This window comes from Rhinatrema bivittatum, chromosome 11 (genome assembly GCF_901001135.1).
Source record: "Rhinatrema bivittatum chromosome 11, aRhiBiv1.1, whole genome shotgun sequence".
NCBI lineage: Eukaryota > Metazoa > Chordata > Amphibia > Gymnophiona > Rhinatrematidae > Rhinatrema > Rhinatrema bivittatum.
The window spans coordinates 69,846,440-69,862,252 of record NC_042625.1 but is presented as its reverse complement, the minus strand read 5'-3'; the positions used below and the strand labels follow the sequence as shown (position 1 = coordinate 69,862,252).

Below are 15,813 nucleotides of genomic sequence, written 5' to 3'. Positions count from 1 at the left end.
TTGAGATTGACCTATGATTAAGAATAAGACTATGAAGGCTAATACATGCTGACAGAGCCTATTATGAGGTCTTTGGTGATAATGCTTAGTTGCTAAAAAACAATAAATAAACATCAGCCAAAGTGGTTTTTTTATTTGTGCCTTCTATTCCCTCAGCTATTTGACATACTAATTCATCCATTGCATTTTTCATGAATAATATGTCTAACCCTGCAAAAAATTCCATAAAATCTCTATCCGAGGAGTGGGTAGCAGAATATAAATCTTTGTAATAATCTACAAAGATCTGGGATACCTGATCAACAGAGGTTTCCTGTCTTATTTTTCAACTTCAAAACATAAGGCTCAGGTTTCACAGTTTTTTTACTAGTCTGACCAGTAATTTACTAGCCTTATTGCCAAACTTACCAAACACTGTGATAGAATTCACCGCCCTCTGATAGAGCAACTGGTTTAAATGTTTTTTTGTACCTGGCTGCTAATAATGATGTGGCTGTGGGGGGCTGAAGCCTGTGCTGACCCCCACTCCCTCTCTCCATACATGGACTGTGGGGGCCAAAGACCTTAGTCCTGCTGGCCACCCTCCCCAACTTCCATTCCTCCTGGCAATATCTGTAATCAGCCCTGCAATTCGGATCGCTCCCTCCTTGATCTCAGACTCCATCTGCCAGATTCTGGAGCCTCCCTTACTTCCTACCTCTCCCCAGATCCCGGAGCCTCCCTTACTTCCTACCTCTCCCTTCAGCCCAGATCCTGGAGCCCCTGCCCCCCCCCCCCCCCCCCCAGCACACTGTATCTATAGGATCAGTTTTGAACAGTGCGTGCTGTTTGCACTGCACGTGGCCATGTTCAGCCAACTTTCAAGTTGAAAGCAGCATCCTGCTTCTTTGCACAATTTGCAGCCGCTCTTTGGACGTCCGAGCAAAGGAGATACAGCCGACTGCATTCGAAAATCTTAAGTACGCGTGACGATTTCCTCCCCTGACCAGAACCATGGCTAAAAGCATGCGCGCTGTGGAAGTCCACGGGTGCTTTCACCCAAGTAGAGGAAGGCAAATTTCAGAAAGGCCAGTTTACCCGGATAAGTGGCTTTGAATTGTGCCCTCCTCAGATTGCTTTGCTCGGTGCACAACTGCGCATCACTTGCTTTGTTGATCCTTACCTCTACGTGCTCTCCTCCAAGTGAATTCCATTTCCTGCCACCCTCTGCTGTCACTCAACCAGTTCCTAATTCGTATGCTGGGCACAGCACATACCAGATGTACCCAGTACTGAACAGACACACCTAGAGGGCAATAATGAAAGCTCTTTCTATGGGTGAGAGCTGGCAAATGGGCTTTTTGATTACTGCCCACCCTATATGCAGGTAAAAGTACTCCGCATGTGTCATCAACGCAGGTATCTTTCCCCACATCTTCGGCGGTGTCCCCAGTATGGGGTTTGGTTGGGGGAGACAATAACCCAAACTATCTGTGTAAGTTTGCCTTAAAATAGTGCCTGCAGGAAAAGCAGTCACAGATTTGTGCAGGTACTTTTTGCGGGACAACAATCAAAGCAAAGTTACCCACAGGGTTTTGCCGGAATGCGAATTGTTTGATTATCTTCTTCGTAATCGACAGCCCTACTCCTTCTGGAGCTTACAGTCTAGTGAAGACAGCTGCAACGCACAACAAAAAAATAAACAAGAGGCTTTGAGGTGGACAGCAGGCAGATTTAAAGGTTGTTAGGATTAAATTGAGGAGAGGCAACTTTTAAGTGAGTAGCACCAGGGATCTGAAAGTGTTTCAAGGAGAACTCCAGTTATGTAACTTGTTGTCAATCAGCCTGCTCTTGTACAGTGTGAAGTAGATATGGAATAGCTCTGTCAGCCCCAGTTCTGAGAAATGCAGTCCCGGTGTAGAGCCCAGTTACAGTCTGACATCTTGGGGCTCACACCTTCTAGGCTGCTCACTTTATTAATGAGCCTCCTATGCAGGATAGCATCAGAAGCTAAGGCGAAATCCAAGCGCACATCCAGCTCACGTCCCTGATCTAATTCTCTGGTCATCCAATCAAAGAAGTTGCTCATGTTTGACATGATCTCCCTTTGGTAAAATCATGGATGGGTTCTTGGTCCATTGACTGCTATTGATCGGGTTGACTTGGGGAATAGGCACTGCTATTACTGGCATCAGTAGCATGGGATCTACTTAGTGTTTGCGTACTTTCCAGGTACTTGTGAGCCTGGATTGGCCACTGTTGGAAACAGGATGCTGGGCTTGATGGACCCTTGGTCTGACCCAGTATGGCAATTTCTTATGCTCTTATGCTGCCTCAGATTCTGTAGCCCGCTAGATTTGACATGCTAGTAGAATCTAGTGATGCTTCTTGAATCCAGCGGGTTGCATGATCTGAGAAAGCATGGCTTTTATCAGAGCAGGGGTGGTCAACCGGTAGCTTGGAGTCACATGCGGCTCCCTGAGTGCATAAACGCAGCTTTTTCAATAGCAGCAGCTGAAGCTGACTCATCACCATGCAGCAGAAGAGAGCAAAAGAAAGCAGCACTAGGGGCCACTTGGGCCAATGGGAAGAGGAGGTGTGTCAGTGGCTGCCCGGCAGAGGGGAGGGGCAGAGGAGCCACGCAGGCCATAGGAAGGCGGAGGCGGCAGTGTGATTGGCCCAGAAGAGGAGGAGAGATGATTCTGTTGAAGACGGAGTAAGAGGGGGATTTAGGAATCTAAATTTTAAGCTGAAAATTCACCTGAATTTAGACTTGCTATTCATTTTGCTAAATGTAGACTCCTAGGTTAGGTGCCTAGTGCGAAAGTCAGCGCTACATGCCTACATTTTTTTTCTCCACCCTAAATCCACTCACATAGTCATCCACTTTTTAGGTTCAAAACTTAGGCACTCGGCCCTAGTCAATTTTCAAAGGGGGCCAATTTAAGTGCACAACTTTGAAAACCGACTCCATAATCAGCGTGTGTTTTCCTTCAGAAAGTAGGCTAAAAAACAAACAAAGTTGAATGAGAAAGAGTAAGAGTGAGTGTGCGCGTGTGTAGAGATGAGTGAGCGAGGATGATAAATATCCCTTTGGAGCCGCCCATAAATTATGTCATGCTCCAACGGGGGTTCTCAGTTGAAAGGGGGTTTGGAGATTTGTGTCAAAATGTGACGAGAGGCAGTTGTGGGGGTTGATTCCATGCCAAAATTGTGTGACGTCATCTATGGACGGCCCCTTTTCACACATCTGCATGGGTTGTGCTGTGAGTACCTGTGTGTGCTAAGGTTTATGCATTGTCTCCCTTTGTTTTTGCCTCCAGCATGGCTTAGCGTGCATATGCAGGGCTGGTGAAACCTCTCCTCCCTCACAGGGCCTGCCACCAAGTATTAATGAAGCTGGGTACAACGTGTACCCGAACAGCCTCTAACACCACCAAAGGCCACACACAGGAAGGCAAACCGAACATCCTGCCCAGCACAGCCTAATGGAAAAGATCTTGAAATGGAAAAAAAAATGGACAAGAAAATAGTGCGGAGAAGGGCCTGAGGTTAATGGAAGGCTTTATATAAATCATTAACAAGCAGACAAACCCCTGATCTAATTACACTAATTCATTTGGATCTCCGTCACCGTCTGCAATAAGTGGGAGACCTGAGAAGGGGGTTTAACAATCCATTGGACTTCGGAGGCCGGAGCGATGAACTCAAAACACCAAGGACCCACAACCAAACCTAACGCTTAAAACAGCCAACACGGAGCCTCGATCCAAAGAGGAAAACCATATGATTATTCTAGTGCCTACATTTTCATGTACATTAGCTAGCTGCAAGTAATTAATGGGATGATGGTGATACTCAAACATACCTAAGCAAGTGCCCTCCATATACAATCATACTTGCCTGGGTGACGGTGGGGGTGTCTGCTAACCACTCCAACCACCCACCAAAAGCCAGCATGGACTTCAGGGCAGAATCCTCTGCTCATTAAAAGCAATCCCTTTCCTCCAGTGCTGGTACTGCGGGGCTGCAGTGATGTTTATCTCCAGTAACAGCAAGGGTGGTAGTAGTCACTGTCTTCCTTAACGGCTGTTGTTTTTGCCCTGTTTTGCTCTATTTTCCCTCTAACAAATTTCCTATTACAAACTTTACTGCAGGGTCCACAGTGACCTGCCATCTGTTAATAGATGAAAGAGAGGAGGCAAAGGAGACCCCGGCCTGGCATCCTGACTAAACTATCGGGCCGATACAGTAAAAATCGCGGGAGAGCGCCCACTCTCCCGGCGCGTGCACAGGCCACTCTCCTGTGCGCGCGATTCAGTAAGTTAATTTATTTAAATTAGGGCCGGCGGTAAAAAGAGGCGCTAGGGACACTAGCGCGTCCCTAGTGCCTCTTTTTAGACAGGAGCGGCGGCTGTCAGCAGGTTTGACAGCTGACGCTCAATTTTGCCGGCGTCGGTTCTCAAACCCACTGACAGCCACGGGTTCGGAAACCGGACGCCGGCAAAATTGAGCATCCGGTTTTCAACCCGTGAGCCCATTTAAAAATTTTTTTTTATTTTTAACTTTTTTTTAACTTTGGGACCTCAGACTTAATATCGCCATGATATTAAGTCGGAGGGTGCACAGAAAAGCAGTTTTTACTGCTTTTCTGTGCATTTCCCCGGCGCCGGCAGAAATTAACACCTACCTTTGGATAGGCGCTAATTTCTGAAAGTAAAATGTGTGGCTTGGCTGCACATTTTACTTACTGTATCGCGCGGGAATGACTAATAGGGCCATCAACATGCATTGGCATATTGCGGGCGCTATTAGTCTCAGGGGGGTTGGACGTGCATTTTCGACGCACTATTACCCATTACTGAATAAGGGGTAAAGCTAGCACGTCGAAAATGCGCGTCCAAATGCCGGTACTGTATCGGCCTGTATAGGAGCCATGTTGGCTCTTCACTGTCTGTCAGTCTGTTGATTAGATAATAAGTTCCATGGAGCAGGGACTGTTTCTTCTCTGTATCTTCCAGTGCTGCATGTACCCTATAGCACTATGTAAATGGTTAGTAGTAGCAGTAGTAGCTGAGAGCTGCCTGTTTTTCCAGCGCACCCAACATGAATTTTCATGAAATATATTTGCACACATTCCGGGCCTTCTGATACGCAGACCTAGCTGACAAATTAAACATGTCAACTAAAACACTCCTCTCTATTCCTATAAGGATAGCCAAACCTATTTTAGAGATTCTCAACAAATCAATCACTTCTGGACTGGTACCCACACAACTCAAGCATCCCATAATAAAACCTACCCTCAAAAAATTGGATTTGGACCCTACTGAACCATTTAACTATCGCCCAGTCTCGAACCTCCCTTTCCTGTCCAAAATAATGGAGAAAATCATAAACAAGCAACTTACAGAATTTCTAAATGAACATCAGCTACTCCTACCATCCCAGTATGGATTCCGCAAGAACCATAGCACCGAAACCCTTCTCCTGTCACTCTCAGAATTTATACTAAAAACCCTAGACACTGGACATTCTTACATTCTTGCTCTGCTTGACATATCATCTGCATTTGACACTGTCAACCACAATACCCTCATCACCCGCCTATCTCAAATTGGCATCGCTGGCTCTGCCCTATGCTGGCTCCAATCCTTTCTGAACGATAGGAAATACAGTGTAAAAATTGGCCGCCATGAATCCAAACCTAGAAAACTGCTACAAGGAGTACCTCAAGGATCCTCTCTCTCTTCAACTCTTTTCAATATCTACCTTACCCCCCCCTGTCGACTCTTGATGAAACTAGGATTCCCACACTTCTTATATGCAGACGACGTGCAGATCCTCATCCCCATTAATGACTCCCTGCCCAACGCTCTGAAAATCTGGGATACTGCACTCGCAGAAATAAAGAATCTCCTCACGGAAAACTTTTTAGCAATAAATACTAGCAAAACAGAACTACTCATCATCACACCGCAAAACAATATCTCTCTCAACCCAACCCTTCATTCACAATCTGGCCCTCTTACTTTACAGCAGGTCTGCAGCCTCGGCATCATCATTGACAACCATTTCTCATTAAAAAAATTCATCGCTGCAACCATTAAAAATGGATTCTTCAAACTCCATACTCTAAAAAGAATTAAATCTCTCCTGCACCCACACGACTTCCGGACAGTTCTACAGGCTACAATATTGTCAAAACTGGACTACTGCAATTCCATCCTACTAGGACTGCCAAAAAATTCGCTACAACCGTTACAGATGCTACAAAACGCAGCTGCCCGCATACTCACCAATGCACACCGCCACGAACACATTATGCCCGCACTCCAATCCCTTCACTGGCTACCTGTAGCATCTAGGATTTTATACAAAGTCCTTACCCTCATACACAAGTCCATCTACAACCAAGATATGCAATGGTTCTCTGACCATTTCACATTCCACAAATCAAATAGACCAACAAGAACAATGCACCAAGCCAAACTCCAGACTCCCACAATCAAACATGTTTCGACGAGAGAATGCTCATTTACTATAGCAGGAACCAACCTTTGGAATAAAATGCCCACCGACCTGCGCCAGTAACCCTGCCATAAGAAACTTAAACAAAACCTTAAAACCTGGCTATTCAAACAAGCCTATCCATAATGGACTACTCCTCTTCAGAACTGCCGTTCTCACCTTCCCCCCTCTTTCTCCCTCCTTACCTCAATGGTCATCTCATACTGGTAAAAATCATCTTAATGTAAAATGTTTCACATTCTTTCACATACACATACCCAATCCTCCCCTCCCATGCACCCATCTTCCCTCAATGTTCATCTCACACTGGTAAAAACCTTTTGATTGTATAAATGTATTCACATACAATTTTTACTCTACCCCAAATAGATTTCAACCTATTACTCCTCTTACTGCTCATGTTTGAAAATACCTAGTTATATATAGTCTTCCCATGATATAACTTCCCCCTGTTAGGCTTGATGCAATTGTATTATATGCTTGTGCTATTTTCTTTGACTTCATTTGAGATTTGTTTGTTCTATTGTCAATTGATTGTAAGGCTTGTTGCTGAATTATGGTTCATTGTAAACCGAGGTGATGTTTGTAACGTGCCGCAGTATATACAAATCTCTAAATAAATAAATAAATAAATGTCTCCCTCCAAACCTCCCACCCAGAAGCAGAACAGATCCAACATCAGACTCCTTACCGGCCACGCGTACTGGAACGGGATCAGAATTCGGCCCATGCTGTCCCCTCCACGTCTGTGCTTAATGGAGAAGGCATTGCCCCCCAGAACAGGCGTAACCCCCGTGCCCATTACACACGGGCCTCCGGGAACCACCCGCAGCTGGTACTCCTTCAGGCAGACCCGAAAGTAGGTGTCGCACTCATCCTGGGGACAGGGCGGGTTGATGTGGCCTGGGTCTCCATCACAGCACTGCCCGCTAGCCAAGGTGCCCCGGATATTCTGAAAGAACTTAATCTGCACCTCCACATGCCCAGCAGCCTCGAAAACCTTCAGAAAAACAAAGAATTCAAGTCAAATGCAGGACCTATGGGGAATAAAATACAGGGAGTGCAGGGAAGTAAGAGGGATTTCTCTACCAAGTACTTCAAGCAGGAACAACATATTGCATATTAATATTGTCTGCATTAAAAGTACAAATTACAATAAAAGTAATATAATAACAATAAATAATACATCATCGATAAACCAGGAAACGAGGCAAACAATTGCTTACAAGATAGCTCAGTGAGCTAATAGTTAGTGCTATACATTGCCACATCAGCTGGCCATTCTTTCTCTTGTGCTGAGGGAATGCCCTCGGTCAAGCAGATCAGCCAGAGAAAGCACCAGGTGCAGCCTAGAAAGCCATGCTAGGAGCCCTTGAGGGAGATCCGAACTGCTTTTCAGGCACCTGGTATGAATGTGGCAGGAAACAGGGAGACTACCAGAAGCCATGCATGAAGATGCCCTGATAAGAGCCAGGCGAGATGGAATTAGAAGATGCTGTACACCATAGGAGCCAAGACAGAAGGAATAAGGAAACAGGCCCTGTGTGATTGTTTCCTGATGAGAGCTGGGTGTGAGAAAACAAGCAGGTGTCGCTTTCAGAAGCTATTTTGAAGGAACTGATAGGACAGGTGTGGAGGGAAAGAGGGGGAGAGGGAGCATTTTGGAAGGTCTTGTTGAAACATACAAGATTAGACCCATTTTGCAAAATGTGGGACTTTGGATGTGCAGGACAGTTGGACACAGGATGAACATAACGATGTAATCACAAAGGTCCGGCGAGTGGCCAGGATCACCTCTATTATTCCTAAGGATATTTCGGACATTCAGTCTGAGCTGACAATTGCCGACTTAAAGAAGACAGCTGGTGCTGGTGCCCTATCTTAGCCATGGCCTCAGCCGAGCAGCAGTGGCAATGACCCCAACAGCAATGGCAAGGCTGCATCAGGTTTCCAAGAAGGCACTGGAGTTAACCTGCACAGCATGACATGGTTCAAACAAACGTCAGGGAGCATGGGAAGGCTGGATGTCTTGGACTACGACTTTGCTAGTTTTGTTAGATGGGGACCTGGGTGTTGCATTTAATGATGGTCTTGTATGAATCAGAGGAAGATGACAAGGCCTGAAATGACTTACTAGTGAAGGTGTTGGAGGGAGACTAGTGTTGGGTTGTGTACGGGAATTTGTATGCTCATCTATCCAAAGTAGAAGAATCGCAACTGGGCAAACTGGATGGGCAATTTGATCTTTTTCTGTTGTCGTGTACTGCGTTAGGCAAAGCATAATGATCTTCCTTGGCTGCCCAACTCTCCTTTTCTTTAGGGCAAGCGAACTTCCTGCGGTGCTGACCAATGGGAGCCGGGTCCCGAGGCTGGACTCACCGAGGACTTTCTGAGGTTACTCCTGCTCTACCAGAGCCTGCACTATTCCATCAGATGGCGCAATATTTTTTTCTGCGTCTTTCCCCACTCATATTCCCAGTTGCAGCCAAAGGTTATGATAATGCTCTTCACTGCCTACCTTATCTTTCTCCTCCCTGGGGCACTCTCTGGACCCCCATTTCTGAATAACCAGCCCCATGGCCTGTCTGACTCGACCCTCCGAGCCTTTTCTTCTCTGCACCTGTGCTCTCTCAGGGGCTGATGCAATAAGACATGCGCTCAAAACGGACACTCATATTGAGCGCCCGGGGTCCTCACGCGTGCACAGCCACATCCCGTGTGCCCGGTGCAGTATTTAAATGAGAGGAAAATCGAGGCAGCCTATAAAAGGGCGCGCTAAGGCAGAATTGTGCATCTCTGGCACTCAAAGGTTTATTGCATCAGGCGCTCACAACGGCAACGGGCGCTGCTTGCGAGCGTCCATTTTGCTCGCGCTTTTCTTTTTATTATTTTGCTGAGGTGCTGGTTTCAGTGCTGAAGTTTATTAGATCAGGCGCCCATTGCTACAGGTGTCCAAGTTGGGCGGTCAAATCAATACGCATATATTTTTCTCCCCCGCAAGCAGTAAATTCAAGAGCCAGGATGATACTAAGGAGGAGGGACACATTTATGGCAACACAGAGGGCCATATTTTTTATGTTTCTCATGAGCCCTTGACTGCGAGTCAATTTTACGCCACCTCTGGAGCTGGAGTTAAAATTCCCCGCGTTAGAAAATGTGCCTCGGACACCCAGCCTTTGGGCGCACTTTCCCGCGTCGGAGGGTAATGGTTAATGTCTTCGTCTACAATATGGAATTGACATGCTTTGGGTGCCTTCGGGTGCACATTGGTTAGGGCCGTGCGTTTTGGACGTGCTAATCTTCCTTACTGCATCGCACACTGTTTATGAGCGCCTAAAGCTCGCGCCCAACCACGAGTAAATCCGTGCGCTAGGATGGGCCCCCTCCTCAGCTGGTTTCTAATCTTTCCTCTGTGATAGACCTTTCACCAGGCCCTGCTCACTATACCGCCTATGCCCTCGGTGGGGGGGGGGGGGGGGAAGAGGGCTGAAGACAAAGCCCGAGAGAAGCAGAGGGTGAGAGACGGACAGAAAGCGAGGTGGAGAAAGAATCGTGGGAGAAACAGCATCTACAGCGGCATCGTATGTTGTATCCAGTGACCGGGCCAGAAATGTAACATGACCAGAGAAAATACTGATCACCACTAGTCCTGTACTTGATTTTGTAATTTCTCTTCTGTGCTTTGTAACTCTTTCCTTATGCCACTTTACTTTGGCAACACAGAGACAAATTGTCAGACCCAGAAAGGCCTTGAATTTTGAGACACAGAAATGTAATCAGGATTTGGCAAGAGGGGAAAAAGGTGGAGTAGAAAAACAGGGACCGATTTGAAAAGAAGCAGAGAGAGAGACACAGGGATCAGGGAAAGAGAAAGCAAAAAAAAAAAAAAAAGAGAGTCTCAGCAGAGAGAAAATGTAACATAATCCAAATAGGCCAGGACCCCAGGCAAGACAGAGACAAAGCAGCAGGGAGGGAGGAAAGGTGGAGAGAGAGAGAGAGAGCGAGGGATACCAACTTCTCTGAGGGAATACACAGAGTTTTCAAATGTCTCTCTTGTGTGTCATTGGAGAGCTCTCTGTTTCTCTCTCTTCCATCTGTGCTCTGAGCTACCTACAGTACTCCCTGAATGGGCAAAAGGGGAGTGGCTAGGAGGGGTGAACTCAAAAAGCGACCATGAAACAATGAGAGCCCCTTGCCGCCTTCCCCTGCCTTCTCAGTGGCTCGCAATCCTAGTTAAAATCAGCATGCTACATGAATTATTCCTGCAGAGTCAAACAGGAATACGAAGCTCAGGATGTGTTCTGTCTGAAGCAGATATCCTTGAGTACTGGGAAGATCACTACATGATGATATCAGCTCAGGAAAAAAAAAAATCACATCCAGATTTTTCTATTCTATTTCTTTCTGCAGTAACCGAATCTGCATAAAAAAAAAAAAAAAGTGATATTTAACTAGTAAATTTTGTAAATCTGAGCCAAGAATCACAGAATAGAAACATATTTTTGTTTGATCACTTACACCACGAGTGGAATGTACTGAATATAATAATAATAACAGGATATCATACGTGTACAAAGCACTGTACAGCATGCTGATACAGTAAGAACCCCAGACTCAATCCCTTGTAATAGAAACTTTACATATTCCCAGTGACCTGACTGGATAAAAGAAAGCAGCTGATGAATTTTAGACAGGTGGTAATTGATTTCTAGACTCAGTAGATTCTTCCAGAACATTAACAAATCCTTAAAGGCTGAACTCAGAGATAGTACAGGGAACAGGGAAATGTTAATGTTTAAAAGTTTTGCAAACTTTGGGCCTCATTTACTAAGCATTTTTCCCATAGACACAGAATGGGAGAAAAGCCAGACAGGCCAATTCAGTAAAGTCCGCTGGAGAGCAGACGAACGCCCGCTCTGACGGCGCGTGCACCGGCCCCTCGCCGGTGCGCGCAATGCAGTATTCAAATTAGGTGGCGCGGTAGAAACGGGGAAAAGGAGGCGCTAGGGACACTAGCGCGTCCCTAGCTCCTCCTTTTTCACAGGAGCGGCGGCTGTCAGCGGGTTTGACAGCCGACGCTCAATTTTGCCGGCGTCGGTTCTCGAGCCCGCTGACAGCCATGGGCTCGGAAACCGGACGCCGGCAAAATTGAGTGTCCGGTTTTCGGCCCGATAGCCGCGGGCCGAATTCAAATTTTTTTTTTTTTCTTTTTTTACTCTTCGGGACCTCCGACTTAATATCGCTATAATATTAAGTCGGTCGGAGGTGCTTTTCTGTGCTTTACTGCTTTTCTGTGCTTTTCTGTGCACTTTCCTGGCGCCGGAAGAAATTAGCGCCGACCTTTGGGTTGGCGCTAATTTCTGAAAGGAAATGTGCGGCTTGGCTACACATTTTACTACTGTATCCCGCGCGCATACCTAATAGGGCCATCAACATGCATTTGCATGTTGAGGGAGCTATTAGGTGCCGCCGGTTGGTCGCGCGTTTTCCTCCCCTTACTGAATAAGGGGTAAGGGAAAACGCGTGTCCAATAGCAGGCTAACAGTGCTGTATGTACTGTATCGGCCTGTTAGTAAATTAGACCCTTGATTGCTCATCCACTCCCACCACGATGAATCCAAGTAAACTGCAGGATGCTGCTGTGCTGATAATCATCAGCTCTTCCATGAAAGCAGCACAGACAGCAAGAGCAGATCTTCACCAGACCCCCATGCAGCCTTCACACCAAGGCCACTAATGCAGGAATACAGCACAGACTGCTGAAGAAGGATCTCAGACAAGGAGTTTTTAATATATTTATTCCCCCAGGTATGCTCAGTATACCTGGGGGAATTCTGTACCAAAGAAGTAAACAATTCAGCACACAGGATTTTAAAATTCTGTAGAATGTATACATATTTGTCTGTATAGCACAACCTAATCATTGTCTGAGTAATAAGTACCTTTCTGCCCTCCTCCCAAGATATGGCTATCCCATTCTTTCTCCCCTCATCCCAAGCCTGACTGTACCAGTATCTCTCCCCCCCCCCCCCCCATTACTTTCTCTGTTCCCAGCCTGACTTGACCACTCTCTTCCCCCACCTCTGGCCTGATCTAGGCTCAAGCCCACCCTCTCCCCCCTTCTACCCTGAGCCTAACCTCATCACTCTTTTCCCAACTCAACCTCATCGGCCTCTAATCCTTCCACCTTTGAGGGCTGAAGCTGTTGATGCCACTTGGGCCTCAAAGCCGTTACTGTCTCCTGGCGCCTCTGGTCTTAGTTTGTGGCTGTCTAGTAGGACTATTAAAACAGTAAGTACTGGTAGCTGCTGGACGTGCTCTGTCTCACACCTGCCATTCCAAATCCTGTGGGGGAGAAGAATCCTACACTAATTCTGCATAGCTCAATAGCACAGACTTCCCCTGGGAATAACTCAACTTCTATTCCTCTTCCCCTCCAAAAATGGTGAAATATAAGAATTAAACCATATTAGGACATAAAAGAAAGGAGATCCAGGAATAAAACAAACAAACAAAAAAAAAAGATTACCTGCAGCATGGCAACTTCCTCCACACTCCTCTACCTATCTAAAACCTTACATCCTAGCAAGTAATATTCCCTCCCCCTCCCCTCCCCCTCTGCTAAAGTCTTGGCTATCCCACTAGGCACCCCTAGATTAACTGCATTTCCCCCCTACCCACCCTCTCACCCACCCTGTCCTTGCCCTCTCCCATTTCCTTACCGCACGCATCCAGTAACGCTGTACATATGTTTTTACACTAACTAATGTATTCTGCACCGCGTTTAGTTCCTTTCTCAGGCTCCCCTTTAGAGCTGTCTAGCTTTTGTTTTTGGGTTGTCCCTCTTCCCCCGTCCCTGTTTATTGTATTTTCTACCTCCAGTTACAATGTAAACCGATATGATGTGCATTTTAATGTCGGTATAAAAAAGCTGTTAAATAAATAAATAACTTGTGCAGCAAAATGAATGTACCCAGAACTATACAAAATGAACTGCATATTTACAAAGTTCCTTCCCTGACAAGATTAAGAGTAAAACTGGAAAGCCTGGGTTAAAGGATTTGCTAACAGTCATACAGTGACATTGGTGGTGGCAGTAGTGGGATTGGAAGCCAGGTCTTTCAGATTTAAAACTCTCTCCATCCACACTAGCCTGCATGCTCATCCACAGAAAGGCCTTGGGCAATAGCATGTTTGGGGTTTAATCTGCAATATCTGAAAAATTCTCCTTTCCTTCACAGTCTCCAATATTTGCATGCAATCCGGATGTTTGTCTCAGAGCATTTACCTGTTCCTGCAGCTCCTGACCTGCAGTCATTATCACCTGCTTCTGACCTCACCGTCTACTGATGATGATGCAAATAATTGTAATTAGCAATCAGTGGTTGTGGGTTCTGGGAGTTCAGAAAATTAACAGAACTTCTAGACTCTGCTCCTCTCCAAAAGTGTCTTAACTTTCTGCATTTTACTAGAATCTCCTTTGGAATATTCAGACCCCGAGTTCTCTGCATTTTGCTGGAGATCACTCCACTATTGTGAGTCACCTGCACTCTGCTCACAGATACACAAACAGATACTCAGAATATACACAGATATTTTGTATATATTCAGAGATACAGAGATATGTATCACATATACATCTACTCTTCCAGATGTTCATTAAGTACACTCACAGCTAGCCAGTGTCACACATACTTAGCGCATCCAAGGACAGCCATTCTATATAGGCATAAGTACCTGGCAACCATGCGTGGACTTGGTACAACCAGTGTAGCAGCCTTGACTGGGTATGTATTGAAAACTGAGCACCTGAGGCAGAATCCGCTCCTCTCGGGGCCACAAGAAAAGGTTCTGAGGTATAATATGTCAATAACCAGAATCCAGTAGCTTTAAGCTTACACCCCAAAACAACTTTTTTCTACCTCCCTGCTAGTCTGTGTGTGCTTGGCTGACAAACATATGAGCAGTGGGGGAGGGGTGGAGGCGAGCTGTTCAGAGCATTGATATCGCCCCTTGGGGTCACCTACTATACTTCCCCTAACTCCCAGCACCCCACACACAGGAAGTCCCCTTGCAGCCCCAAACCCAAGACATAAGGGGATCCCCTTGCAAACACCCACCCACCCTGCATCCCCACACCCCAGCCACAGGGTCTCTCTGCACCCCCCCCCCCCCAACTCACCCTGCATCCAGATGGGGTGGGTGGCTGCATCTTCTGTCATACTCTCTGCATTCCTTGCACACCAGGCATAGAGTCTCATATCTCCCACTCCTGGGAGTGCCCCCTCCTCTCAGGAACAGCAGATTTAGATAGTGCTTGCTGCTGGAGGAAAGGCCCAATATTTGGGTGGGATCTTAGGCTGTAAGGGCTTTGGGGTAAAGGTTCACACTACTTCTTGCTCCTGCCATGTATGCCATGTATGAGAAGTGAGCATGGGAGAGGAAGAAAGGCGGGGGGAGGGCTTGTATAAACCTATTACCCCCTCCCCTGCAGCCTGTTCAGGATGTCCGTCTTATCCAGAAGAGTTCCGTGCCATTGCAATCAGCCTCAGGGTCAGATCCGTTTCCCACACGCTCAGCGTCTCTCTTATCCGAATCCCACATCAGGGACTGAAAGGAGGCTTTGGAGATTTGGTTTAAGGCTGGAGCCAGCTCGGCTGGAGTCATCTTTTGCAGTTCTGCTCCCAGCTTCTCTGTGGTCACAGATTTGCTGATAGATGTCTCGCTAAAGCAGCTGGAACCACAGACAGCGATTCCCCAAAGTAGAGGCCCATCGCTTAGTACTGGCTGGCTCCCCGGCATCCCATCCCACCAAAATGTCACCCCTGTTAACCATTTCTCACGAAGGCGGGGGTAACTGACTGAGCGCATGCAACTATGTGTTAAGGGTGGGGGAAAATCCCCTCTAATAAATCAGGCCCAGGAAGTCGTGGTCATCCAGGTCTATCCACCTCATCTCCATCCCAACCGCAGGATTACAAGACCCCCAAACCTTTGGGAGATGAGATGAAAATTTTAGAAGTGGAGAGGAAGGGTGGTGGCAGGGAAGAGGGAATTTCGGGAGTTTTCACTTGCTGCTAACATATACGGTAAATGACTGCAGGCAAACACCATAAAGGGCCATCCGGACACAGGTTCTAATCCCACCACCGCCACCAACTCACTGTATGACCTTCACTTCATCTCCGGGGGGTCTCAGAAAACTTCAGGACAACGAGCTCTTCAGGGAAGGCACCTGCCACCGCCCGCCCCCCCCCCTCCCCCTCTCCCCTCCCCCCTGATGACAGCACTTCGGAATTAACA

The 15,813-nt window shown here is 46.7% G+C and overlaps 1 protein-coding gene across 1 annotated transcript in view; it reads right to left on the bottom strand.

The window, feature by feature from the left end:
• The window catches only part of LOC115073224 (protein jagged-2-like), a 54,951-nt gene that overhangs the window by 38,189 nt on the left and 949 nt on the right, over nt 1–15,813 (bottom strand). Inside the window, exon 2 of the mRNA XM_029571492.1 lies at nt 7,202–7,510. Coding sequence (XP_029427352.1) covers nt 7,202–7,510 — 309 coding nt within the window. The remainder of the gene's footprint in view (nt 1–7,201; nt 7,511–15,813) is intronic.